Source organism: Zonotrichia albicollis, chromosome 2, assembly GCF_047830755.1.
Source record: "Zonotrichia albicollis isolate bZonAlb1 chromosome 2, bZonAlb1.hap1, whole genome shotgun sequence".
Classification (NCBI taxonomy): Eukaryota; Metazoa; Chordata; class Aves; order Passeriformes; family Passerellidae; genus Zonotrichia; species Zonotrichia albicollis.
This window is the reverse complement of record NC_133820.1, coordinates 16,746,788-16,760,120: the sequence shown is the minus strand read 5'-3', so window position 1 is coordinate 16,760,120 and position 13,333 is coordinate 16,746,788. Positions and strand designations below refer to the sequence as shown.

At 38.5% G+C, this 13,333-nt stretch overlaps 1 protein-coding gene across 3 annotated transcripts in view; it reads right to left on the bottom strand.

The window, feature by feature from the left end:
* Window positions 1–13,333, bottom strand: part of PKNOX1 (PBX/knotted 1 homeobox 1) — a 36,251-nt gene that overhangs the window by 1,209 nt on the left and 21,709 nt on the right. For all 3 annotated transcript variants that reach the window (XM_074534387.1, XM_074534393.1, XM_074534403.1), the window contains exons 6-11: window positions 8,705–8,875; window positions 7,227–7,326; window positions 6,295–6,392; window positions 4,099–4,227; window positions 3,021–3,097; window positions 1,338–1,510 (exon numbers count right to left, since the gene is read on the bottom strand). In XM_074534387.1, coding sequence (XP_074390488.1) covers window positions 1,338–1,510; window positions 3,021–3,097; window positions 4,099–4,227; window positions 6,295–6,392; window positions 7,227–7,326; window positions 8,705–8,875 — 748 coding nt within the window. The remainder of the gene's footprint in view (window positions 1–1,337; window positions 1,511–3,020; window positions 3,098–4,098; window positions 4,228–6,294; window positions 6,393–7,226; window positions 7,327–8,704; window positions 8,876–13,333) is intronic.

The window sequence follows — 13,333 nt, the reverse complement described above, 5'->3', positions numbered from 1 at the left end:
TAAAAACTAAGCACCAGAAAACCTGCTGACAGCCCAGCTCAGAAAGCTGATACTTCTCTCGTTAGGGTTCACCTAAAGTCTAGCCCCTGCCTAACCTGCTTTGTTTGGTCTGGTTGTCAAATAGTTAAATGTCAGGAAATGTCAGAATTAGGTTGGTCGGGAATCTTAAACTTTTGTGTTGTGAATCTTAAATCTGTCTTATGGACACCCACTACAGCAGGTCTCCAGTCAAGTCACCACAAGGCCATTTCTGCAAAGTATTCCAGCTTAATTCCTTGCAGAAAAAGGGCAGATTCAAGGTTCAAAATGTTCAAAATTCAAAAGGTTCAGATTTAAGGTAACTTCAATAGATAAAGCGGTTGTCAGATCCAGCAGAGGTTTGTCACAGACATGTTTAATGAAAAATCTTTAAGATTTTTTCTTTTGAGAAGCTGAGAAGCTTCAGAAACAAAATGTAAACAATTATTATCTGCTGCTGTGGGATGCAACAGGTGGATCTGTGATTGGTCTCATGTGGTTGTTTCTAATTAATGGCCAATCACAGTCTAACTGTCCAGACTGTCTCAGTCAGTCATAAAAGCTGAGTGATTTTGTTATCATTCTTTTTCTATTCTTAGCTAGCTTTCTGATGTAATCTTTTCTTCTATTCTTTTAGTATAGTTTTAATATAATATATATGATAAAATAATAAATCAGCCTTCTGAAACATGGAGTCAGATCCTCATCTCTTCCCTCATCCTGAAACCCCTGTAAACACCACCACAGAGGCTGAGGGAAAATTTGTTACAAACTGGAAAGAATAAAGCACCAAGCAGCAGGACAGAAAAGATGATCCTGGCATTAAAGCAGTTATTTATCTTGCTTAAATGAAATCTTTTTGTTTGATCTGACACTGAGGAAGTTACTTCAGTCAAAGCCTGTGGAGGTTCTGTGATATTTTTCTGCCTCTCATTGTGAGGCAGATGTGGAATTGCAGCTGCTCAGCCATGGAGCTGCAGCCCAGTGCTGCTCATCCAACAGGACACTCCTGATGTGCACACAGAGAGAACTCAGCTGTACATCTCAGTTTTACATCTTTTATTCTGTCATTTCATAACTTTTGAAACAAAAGCAAGTTTCTCAACATGAATTCCATCCAATACAATACCCTTGCTTAAACCACAGAAAAGTGTTAAAAAGAGGAAAAAAGTCATACATTTCTGTTATGCTTTCCCAGATTAAAACCACGTTTATACTGAAATATCCAGAAGTTTCCCTCCCAGCACAGGCATCAAACCCTCCCTTTCCCTGTCAGAGAGGAATAACTTTGTGATCCATGTTCAGGCAGCTCTCCTCACCATCTGACATCGTGAGCTCGTTCGATTGCTGCTGAGCAACTCCTGAGGCAATGGAGTCAGGCCAGAACCTCTGCACTGGTCGGTTCTGGGCTGTTTTCTTCTTTGTTTTTGGAGTTTCAGAACAACTGGAATCCAGCATTGGCTGAAGAATTCGCCTTCTAGCATTGATAAACCTAAATGCAATCGAGGGCAAGGTGAATTAGGATCAGTTGGCTGTAAATTCCGTGTCTCTCACATTCACAAAGTATGCAGCAGGAAAAATAAAATTAGGAATATGAAATCTTCTATCAGCTGGGCTTCACATTCTTTTTAAAGTGTAAAACCACTCCTAGAACATCAGCATCCTTCAATTTTGGCAAACCAGCTAAGAAAGCACTTCTATCCTTTTGCACTAACAGCATTTTCCCCCCACCTCAGAAGGAAAAAATCTCCAGACAGCACAACAGATGTATGTACCCTTCAGGATCTTATTAAAAACTAAGCACCAGAAAACCTGCTGACAGCCCAGCTCAGAAAGCTGATACTCCTCTCATTAGGGTTCACCTAAAGTCTAGCCCCTGCCTAACCTGCTCTGTTTGGTCTGGTTTCATTTACTCCCTTAAGCTTCTGCATTACTTATTCCACAGGCTCCCTGCCTTTCCAAGGGCTCCTGATCCAGGAGATGACAGCAAACGCATTTGTCAGATCTGTCCTGGTTCATTTCAGTTCTCTGATTTTCACTTGCTTACTTTAGCATGCTAATTGCTGTCCTTACCCTTTCTGTTAGTGAACAAGAAAATACTGAAACAATTTCAACACAGTGAGCTATGGCAGGGAGTTGTGACTGAAGATATCATCTTCAAAAAAATATAAAAAGATACATCCAGGTCCCAAGTTTACCTGCAATGGGAGGAAATCAGGTGCAGCTGGCAGGTTCCTAAGTTGTAACAGAATGCTCTGCAAAGACAGCAGTCAGATCCCAGCACAGAGCTCCATGGCCACATGTCACACAGGCACAGCCACCCTGTTCCACTTTTGGAACCAGTGTTCTGTCACTATCTTGGCTATTTCCCCCCTGGACCCCTTCAGAGCCTCGCAGCCAGTGTCCTCTTTGAAATCTGAGGCAGATCCCAGTGGGACTTTGCTGCAGCAATTTTAGGAACTGATGCCACAAGGAGAACAGGACATGTGTCAGCACCTTCCCTCCTCTCTTCTGCAGGGCAGGTGTCTTATCTTACACCTCCAGGAAAGATAAGACATGACAAAACCTGCTGAACCATGAACTGGTGGAGCTGAGGAACTGCCTCTCCATTCAGAGAGAGCATCCCTTGATACAGAACAGAATCTGCTAACAGTAACTTAAACACCTGCAGCCACCAGGCCACTAAAAATGCCTTTAGACTTCAACTTCTTTACTTGCAGAAGAGACATGAGAGTACTTCCATCTTGCTCAGCACTGGAACAGAACCCAATAATGCTGCAATGTTTTCTGGAGTCCTTATATAATTTAAATGGCATGAGTATTATTATACCTTATAAAAATAATGTGCTTGTGTGCCAGCGCACAGATCTCTCTTCTATACATGTTTTGTAACATATGTAGAATATTTAAGTTCAACTCCAGATGTCCAAGTTATCCTCCTCACTATTTCTGAGCAGTAAGCACATGGAGACAAGGACAGATATTAAGGGTTTTGTTCTTACCAATTGTTAACCTGGAGTAGTGTCAGATTTGTTTGTGCTGCAATCTGCTTCTTCTCATCCTCTGTTGGATATGGATGCTACAGAGGCCAGAAAAGCAAACAAAAAAGGCATAAGCTTGTTTTTCATCTCCTCATCAAAAATAAGATCTCCTTTATTACATCTGATTAAAAAGGATGGATTAAGGCCACCTGACTCATTAAAACACAAACCTTAGAAAACCTCCCAAACTTTTATAGACAAAAATAATTCAACAAAGAGTGCTTCACTACACAAAAACTGATTTTATCCTTGAGAGTGTCTGTGGCACCATGAAGCTGCTGCTGTGTAATTCAGAAGAAAAAGCTTCTCATGGCTGACAGTCTTTATTAAAGAGCGTGATCCCTGGGCAGCACAGCATGTGAGCAGCTCTGATTAGTTCTGCTGGCCAGGGCAGTGTCATATGAGAGAAGTGAGGAGCACTCAGTTAAATAAAGGAGCACTGGAGTTAAATAAAGCTGCTCTAAGCAGATGAGGACAGGGCATGTAACACAAGAAGTGCACATGCAGCTTCCCTGGATCCATTCTCTGCTGCAAACCAGTTGTAAAAGGCAAAATATCAATCAAGTCAGCATTGAAATAGCCTGGGAGCCATTTATCCTTTCAGAGTATTCATGCAAAGGGAGGCCAATTGAAAGCACAAGCAGATAGACATGCTTGGTACACATCAGAAGGACTGGAAAGGAGATAAAGACAGAAAATGTGAAATACCCCTAAAACACTGCAAAATACAGGTGGAATTACTTTTCCTTGTGCCACAAAACAGGGTGTAGAGAGTATTAAGTTCTCAACAAATGAAATGAAGAAAGGCTCCTTGTAAAAGCACTTATTGAGACCATGCAGTACAAATGTAACATATTTATTAAAACAATACTAAAAGCCAACCAGCATTAGACTGTGGAACTACTCCAAATGACTCCAGGGAAAGCTGAACTGAGATTCCATAACTGACAACAGAATAAATTCACCTTGTTTATGAAGAAAAATTGTAAGAGACCACAAGAAAGAGCTACATAAAAAACTGCCCATGCTCAGTCCTTACCCCTATGTGCTGAAAAAGCCAAGATCTCATCACATTTGTAGCGTGCTTGGGAAGAACTCCTCTCTTGTTTTTTGATGAGCCATCATCTTGATGCAAGATGCCTAGATCTTGGTTTAATTGCAACTGGAGCTGCACATTTAATTTTAGGAGAAATAAAGCAGTTAACATAGTCATGGCAGTTCTGTATAAATAAATGAAAACTCATTTATAGAAGGAATGAAAAGAAATTAGGCTTGAATATCTTGAATATACTCACTGTGTGCAAACATAAACAACTATGGAAGCTGTAAAATATTACTGATTTAAGACTTAAATGAAGGATAAATTAAAATTAATTATTATGCTGCAGTTGCAAAAAAAAGATGCTAAAGGTCCTGCTAAATAAATGCATTAAATTCACAAAGAGCATTAAGATCCATACAGCAGAACCTATAATTCACTTTACAACACTCATACTACTTCCTAAATATTCATATTTCTTTATCTTTGTTTTTCACTTCCTATGGATTCATCAAATCATTTGCACATTGGTTATCTGAATGTTTGGGAATATATTCTTAAATGCTTATGCAGAAATAGAAAGAAACAGCACAATTTATGTGCTGTCCTATAAGATTCTATTTCAGACAATTGTAACCAAAATAATTCTAAATCAGGTTTTCCAGACAAATTGGAGCAATTTCTTAAGCCAATCAATATGTAGGAAATTAGTTTTAAACAAGGTTTAGGCTATCAAATTACTACAAATATATATCTGGAGCACATTTTAATTTCCAAAGTAATGTCTTACATTCTAAATAACCTGCTTGCATATGGAAGCTTTATAATGAACTTTCAATAGCTTTTCTACAGTGCTTTTCCCTACCTCCACAGCATTCTGAAACACTAAAGAAGGATTTTCAATTAGTGACCTCTGCATAGGTGGGTTTGGAGACTCCAACTAACATCAAGAGTAGTCACAGATGCATACAGGAGGTCAACTCCCTTTTTATTTATAGGCTAGAGGGATTATTTTTCTCTCAATATTTTTTTTTTTTCATTTAAGGTAAAAAATCCTCAATTTTTCCAAATCCCTTCAGTCCAGGAGTGTAATTTTACACATTTCTTTCTGAGAGGTGTGTGAGGACAGAGCTGTCTGTGTTCTAGGGGGGGACATGGCTGAGTACAGATATTCTCCTGCCAATTCAAAGAACACTCTGTGCACACTTTTTTGGTTGGAAGGCCAGAAAAGGGGGGAAAAGAAGCCAGTGAGTCAGTGATTACCAACAGATTTTATGCTGGGGAGATGGGAGCTCCTCATTCACATTTCTAATTAAATCCAGATTCCAGGAAGATTTGGTTTACCACTTCCAGAGAAAGCCAGCAAGGTTTTCTATACCAGAAGATGGTCAAGTTTTCATGTTTCTTTTTCTTTAGTTGTTTCTTTGAACTCTTCAGATCAACTCTTAAGAGCCTCCAACAAAAGAGTGCTGGCACTTATATTTTAGGTTATAAAGGGACAAAATTAGGATCTCCCAGAGTCTCAATTAAATATTTTGAGGGTTAAGCTCTGCAATACAGCTTCACAGTTCTATTGGTTGCCATTGTAATAAAAAGTCAAATTTCTCAAAATAGTAGTGAGGCACCTTAATGTAATACATGAAATCTATCCAGCCATAAACAAAGTTCAATGATTAGAAAAGTTATAATCATTGAAAAAGTATTCATTTAATTCAGAGGGGTTTTGGGTTTGCATTGGTGTGGGGTTTGTCTGTCTTTGTTTTGTTTGGTTTGTTTGTTTGTTTTTGATTTTGTTTGATTGATTTTGGCTGTTTGTTTTGGTATGCTTGCTTGTTTGTTTTTATTTGGGTTTTCTTTGTTGTTGTTGATTGGGTTTAGAGATGGGTTTCTTTTTAAATTTTAGTTTGTTGTTTTGGTTTTTTTCTTTTATTTCATGTACCTATAACTCTTCTGGCATCAGTAAAAGAACACAATTAAAAGGTAGGAACTCTGATGAGCTGTTGTGGCAAGGAGGATCTTATGACATTTCCTACAACCTGTACCTCCCACAGCAGTGGCTGCACCAATTTACAATTAATTAGTCTGTGTGTACACAGAGCTCCTTCTGGCAGTGTGTCAAATTTAAATCAAAACTCCCAAACCCCCTGAGATGCATTTCCAACCAGATCACCATTGTGTGGAGCTTGTGGAACAAACCTGAGAGTTCTGGATGCGAATAGTGCCAGGTGACAGTGCTTGTGTCACCACCTGTCCTTGTGGAGTGACCACAGTGACTGGCTGATACACTGTCCCCCCTGGAAGCAAAACAGAAACACAGATTATGGGCAGGAAAAACCCCTTCAAGTATTATTTTCTTTAAACACAGCACCACTGCACACCATACAAGACTTTAATAATATATTAATTATTTTTTTCTAGTCATCAGGCAAGATGTGCTCTTTGCACACTAAAATTTACATCCATTCACAAAACACTGTACAAAATCTGATTCTATTTCTCTGTATTTTGGGCATTCTAAATCTATTTTCAAAGGAAAATGCCATGATTATCAGGCTATAAAAGAATTTTTCATGTTGTTTTAAGTGAGCTAAGTCATCAACCAACAAGGGTCTCAACACCAAAATCACACCTCAGTGTGGCCAGTTCTTAGGGCAGCTGGGTTTGATTTGAAACCTTAATGAGAAGCAAGACTAAACACTTAATCTCAAATGTAATTTCCATATAAAAGGACATGAAGGATTTTACAGTAGGTGTGTGGTTCCAAACTCCAAGGAGCAGGAGGCAACCAACAAGTGCAATGGTTTAGGTAATGCATGTTTTTGTGAAATAGAATTCTTCTTTTTAAAGGCAAAAAGAAGTCAAACATCACAGTCTGTGAAAATTTAACAAATGTAGTGTTGCACATTAAGATCTCTTAATATTATATATGTAACTGCCACTCCCATAGACATACTTGGAAAACATATAAATTAAACAAACATTCATAAACCAGTAAAGCACTTGACTGTACTACTACAACTTTTCAGGTATTAAATCACACTTTTTCAAGTATTTGTGTAGTTTTTGCAACAACCACAAGGTAAATCAAGATGAAGAGCAAGGTGCCAGTTGTTTTTAGTGTGTCATACCTGCTACTGTTGCCATAGTTACATTTCCCTGCTGCAATGCTGATGCTGGCACCACGATCCCTTGGGGACTGAGTGTGCCTGCAATGGCACTTGGAATTTGCTAGAAAAATAAAATAATTAGTTGCTTACATTTTTTAAATTTTTATTTTCATGTAAAGAGATCAAGCATGCTTGTGTTTGTGTAATTTGTTTTAGGTATTTTTGGCTCTAAAATATGTTTGGAGTTTAATCACAGGATTACCTTCAAAGAGAAAAATACTCCATTAGGGGTTCATCATTACCTACATTAACTTCCTCATTATCACTAACCATTACCTTTGAAAACCCTCATGAAAGCAACTGCTAGAAAAGATGTAAAACAATTTTGAGAAATTTTAGTTCTAGGTATGTAAAGAATAAGAAACAGTTTCCAAAGGCAAGAGGGAAAAAGGACAAATGAAATGACCCTTGATGCTCTTATTACAAGCATCAAAACTTTAGAATTTTAGTTATTACCTCAATTCCTTCAATTTGAACATAATGTATTAAATATTCAATATGTTTTATTCTGCTCAAGATAGCCCTTACTCAACCTTGCACATGCAAACTCTTACACATTTCCTTAGTATGTATGAATAATCTCTTTCGATAGCAAATGCAAAATGGGTCCCTCATATCTCTACAGAAAACTGTAAGAGATATACAGAAAAAAACATTTTTAAAGCTTTTTTTTGCCTGATTTTAGAATCTCCTTTCCACACTTCCAGACATCAAAACCTTTAAAAGGAGTCCAGAAAGTGACGTTTAAAAGTCATTGAGGCTTTTTTTTTAATGCAGAGCATCAGATACATGAGTAATTCACAGATGGGTACTGGGGTGGCAGGGCTCACTCTGCAGCATCTGACAGCAAAAACATCAACCATGACCTATTAATTGTGCTCTATTTAATACAGAAAATGCAACATTGCAACTTTAATCCATCAGATATTGTCTATTTATTCCAGAATACAGGTTGTGCATGAAGTGCATCAGTCATCTCAATGTTTTAATGAAGGAGGCAGACTAAGGAGGCCTTAACAAGCAAAATTTTTCTTCTTTGTTTTTTCTGTTTCCTAACCTCCTTCCAACCAAATAACAAATCCAGGCTATTCTGAATATCTCCACTTGCTGAACTGAGAGAAAATCATAAAAGGAAGACTGATAATAAAAAATTGACTCTGTGCTGTGGCACATTTCAACAAATTTGTCCATTGAGCAGTAGCACAAACCCCCCCCCCGCAAAAAACCATCCCAAACCCAAAAACAAAACAAATAAAAAACCAACAAAAACCAAAACAAAACCCAAACAAACAAAAAACTCTATCTACTCTTAATACCGAATTTCAGAGAATACAGGAAACTGCAGAAACTCTGTTTGCAAACTGATAGCAAAAGAAGCATAGCTGTAACTTCCTAAGGAAATCTAAGCAAAAATCCACTGAACAGCATTGGAAACACACCTGAGATTGCACAGGTGAGTAAGGACTTCCAGGCTCTCCACTTAATAGAGTTTCACTATTCATTTTTGTCTTCAGGCAGGCAATGTAACGACTGCAGAAATCCTTGCAGAGTTCATTGACCTTTTCCAGCTCCAGCAGATGGATTCGAAGAACTTGGATTGCTTTTACCATCTGAGGGAGAGAATTGGAAAAAAAAATCAGAAACAAAACAATTGTTCCTTAAAAAAATATTTAATGTGAGATTTAAGCAAACAGTGCTTGCCAGTAACGAAGATCACCCAATTAAAGCAGAGGTTCTAATTGCTAAATCCTGGAATGTGAAAGAATACAAGGAAAGAGAACACAGGGGAAACAGAACAGGACAGCAAATTGATTTTTGTCATGTGTGACACATCAGGAAGACAGAGCAGCTGAGGTGTCACAGGGCACAGGAGGAGCCTGGATGTCCATGTGGTCTTTAACCCCCTCCTACACCTCTGGGGCACAGACCACACAGGAGCGCAAGTGATGGAAAGCAATCCCATCCCCAGGAATGGTTTGGAAGGCAGGGCTGGACAGGCTTGGCCAGCAGCAGTTCTCTCTGGAGCTCTATAAATCAGAAACACCAGGTTCAGCTCCACCCTGACACAAGGAAACCAGAAAGTTTGGAGATACAGTGAGAAAGAAGGCACTCCTGTGATTAAGCATAAATTTGTCCCACAGATTGCTGGAGGAAGAAAGCTTTTATTTTTCAATAAAATTAGAATAGAGGTCCCAGATTTAGCCAACAAAGCTTAAAGTAATCAAACAGTTCTTCAGTGCTACAGCTTTTAAGTTCCTCTGTGATTGTATGACAAAGATGAACAACTCTAAGGTAAAATCTTGTAAGAACTTTCAGGGGAGGAAACTGATTCTGAAATACAAAACATTAAATACAAAGCACTAAACCAAATCAAAAAAAAATAATCCATGTTTAAGCTAAAATGCAAGTACAGGAGATATGGATGTGAGGAGAATACTTGTCATGCTCACTGTGAGAAAAGCACTGTAAGCCTGGATAACCAATGGTATTACATACTGCACAAAAATAGCTTAGGTGATTGTAAGGGTCATGGCAGAAGATCAGAAGCTAAAACCAAATCCAGATGGTCCAACAGCAGCAGGAAATCCAGGACATTCAAATATGTACACAACACACCAGCAAAGTAATTATTTTTTATACAACATGCCACCCCCAACATTTCTGTGCTGTGCTGGATCTCTGAGACAAATATCCTTCAGATTCATGAAAATGAACAGTTGCAATTTTAAAGCATTGTGCAGAGCTTGAATTTACAATTATTTGGAAAAATCTGTCTACCATATAATAAATAACAGGGGTCCACCAATAAATAACAGGGCTTATTTACCTGGGCAGAGCTCTGACCCAGTGAACAGAAATTATACCCTCCAAACTATTAAACCTATTATAAATCTATCTTAACTTCCAACTCAAGAAGCCAACTGGGAGTTGAATATGTCTTTGCTCAAGTCATCCAAAGGAGATCAAGAAAACTTTTGAGTGTGCTCCCATCTCCATCATGACATTTTAGCTTTCATTGAGACAGATATTTTCCCTGTTTATTTCAGCAAAAGGTTCTAGGACACTCAGTGTAGACAACTGTGTGTTTAAATAAACAAGATGAAAAAATTAAGAAATGAAATTATTAAAAAAAATATTATTCTCAGGGATAAAAAGAAAAAAATAAATCTTTCAAAAAACAGCTGCAGAAACACCTGTACTGTAGATTTGACCCAAATTAATATCTGGTAACTCTTGTGACCTATGACACTGAAAGCCTTTGAAACACTGAGTGCAGTGACCCAGCACTGAGACACAAACCAGTGACTTTCTAACCCAGCCCAGGTTGCTTTTTAAACTGTGCTTAAGCACCTTTAAACACAACAAAGTTAAATCATGCAAATGTGACTAAATTTTAACACAAAACAAAGGTCATCTGTGTTTCAAGAAATTCTGTCTCTGTTTCAGAACCAAAAGGTTAAAATAGAAAATTCTTCATGTGTGACTGATCAACAAATTGCTCATCATATTAGTTAGTGCTTTAAAGATTCAGCTAAAACTGAGGTAACAAAATATGTTTTTGGACACATAATATTTGACCATAATAGAGTTTAGTATATTTTTGCTCAGTCAAGAGAGTTGTGTTTTTTAAACATTAGCCAAATTTTTACTGTTTATTTATCAGCATGTGCTTGGAGGAAAAATGAAAGTCCTTTCTTCAGCTTAGGCTTAGTTGAAAATTGATGGTTGATACTTGAGGTGAAAATTGAATTAAAGTCAGAATTACCCACAAACCCAGAGTCAGTAACACTACTCAGGTTTCTGAAGGGCCCCTCTCCATCACACTGCTCCTGCAGGAAGCTGTGCTGCTGTGGTTAGGAGGAAAACAAAACTTTGTAAATATGCCATGCCTGTCACCAGGACTTATTAATTCATTTACAGCTACATTAATTGTAGCCATATGGCTCCTGCTGTCTTGCAGCACAGGTGGACAAAACTTAATGTCAGCAGAAGTTCACTTTTCCCTTAAAACTACAAAAATCAAGAACTCCTGATAAAATAACTCAAGTTGGACAAAGGTAATACAAAGAAGTATTTTCAGACAGGTCACAGAAGCAGTAATATTTCATTCAGTGCTACTGCATAGAATATGCCACAGAAAAATGACATTTTATAACTGATTCAGTCTTTTCAGCTGTAGCAATAAAACTGGAGTATCACTTCAGAGAAATGGATGAAGATGAAGTAACCATGAGGTTTGTGTATATTCACACAATCCTAGAATGGTTTGGGTTGGGAGAGACCTTAAAGATCATCCTGTTCCAACCCCTACCATGAGCAGGGACACATTCCACTATTGTTGAAATTGCTGTAAATAAAGATAATGGTAAACTATTAGAGAAAAAAAAGTTATTGAAAAACTTCCAGTTCTTGCTATCAGGAGCCTATTCATATAAAAATATGTCTCCAAATTTAAGAAATTTAGGCTATCTTTAGCCTAAATATGCTCTAGGTTGTGCCTGTGTCCTGCCTGCAGTGCCTCAAGCCCGTGGTGCAAAGGCACAGACACAGCACAAACTGCCTCAGCTGTGATCCCCAGCCCACCTGTGCTGATGTAAAACACAGACACAGCTCTGTGTGGATTTCAGAGCACATCAACTGCACATGGAGGCAACATACATGAAAAAATCTCCATTTACTGACACATCATCTCACTCAAATGACTCTTCATTTGCAAAAAAACCAATTAAAATATATACATTCACAGTTTACCTACCTCCCTGACCCAAATCCTCCTGCAGCAATTCAGATTTTCAGTGGAAGAACACAAACTCTGGGAGAAAAGCTATTCTGATTTTACTTGTTGTGATTTAAAAACCTCACTCCTCTATTTTGAGTCCTCAGCTATGAGGCATAGCTAGAAAAGGTGTAACTAGAGGTTTAGGGGACAGTTCTGCACATTAAAACAGCAAAAAAAACTTTTCAGAAAGGCTTGGTCAGTCAATATCCAAATGACACCAGCTGGCTTCACCTCTACAAGTGAGGTTCCAGGCACAACTAAGAATTAAGAGAATTGAGAAGAGGGTACTGAACCAAAAATCCTTACCCCAAACGAAACAAAAAACTCAGGGGTCTTCAAAAAGGGCAGTGTCCTGTTCAAATACAAAAGGGAGAGTAGATTTAACAGCCCTTGTTTTGGATTGTGTCTAGACTTGACAAAGCCATAAGTAACCTGCTCTGGCTTCACAGCTGACCCTACTCTGTGCAGGAGGTTGGACTAGAAACCTCCTGAGCTTTTAGGGCAGCCCAAACCATCCTGTGGTCCTATGAATGTGGAGAAATGAAAAAATCCATCCATGTGTGGGTAGAGTTCACTCTGAACAGAGAGGCAGGAACCATCCTGAGGCAATGTGGTATTTCTGCAGTGTCTGGGTTAGCAGTGAGAAACACAAAAGTGTTAAGCAATGAATGTCTTCAAACATAAAATAATCTGTGAAAGGTCTAAAAAAACTCTCTGCAAGCACCCATGCTGAACAAATTCTTAAATTTGTGGATGTCCTATGCACAAAATGAGACTGACAGAGAACAAAGAGCAGTTGGTTCATTCCAGGATCTGTTTTCTCTGTAAAAATGAGGCAGGGATAGCAAAGGGTAAGGGGAAAAGGTGATACTCCAAGTTATGTGGGTAAGCTGAGCTCACTTCCACAAAGTAGCAACAGAGAGCACCAAAATCTGCTTACTGACAGCAAACACACATCTTCTGACACTGATGCTTGGAAAAAGGACTAAGGGGATACAAATGACATTCCAAGAAGATATGGAGGAAGTTGAAGCTCTAGGAAAGCACATTTCCAGACTACTAAGAACACAAGCACAACCTTCAGCTTCCAATTCCTTCCCACAGGATTTGAAAACAAGAGATCTGCAGGATGAACCACAGGATCATCCCAGAGCACATGGCCCAGGATTGCACCCAGACCTGGGGGAGACCCTACAGAAGTAAAAAAGACCTGGTAACAATTCTCCTAAAAAGGCCTGGTAACAATTCTCCTGGTCTGACTATGATCCTTTGCCCTGCTGATTCAGGA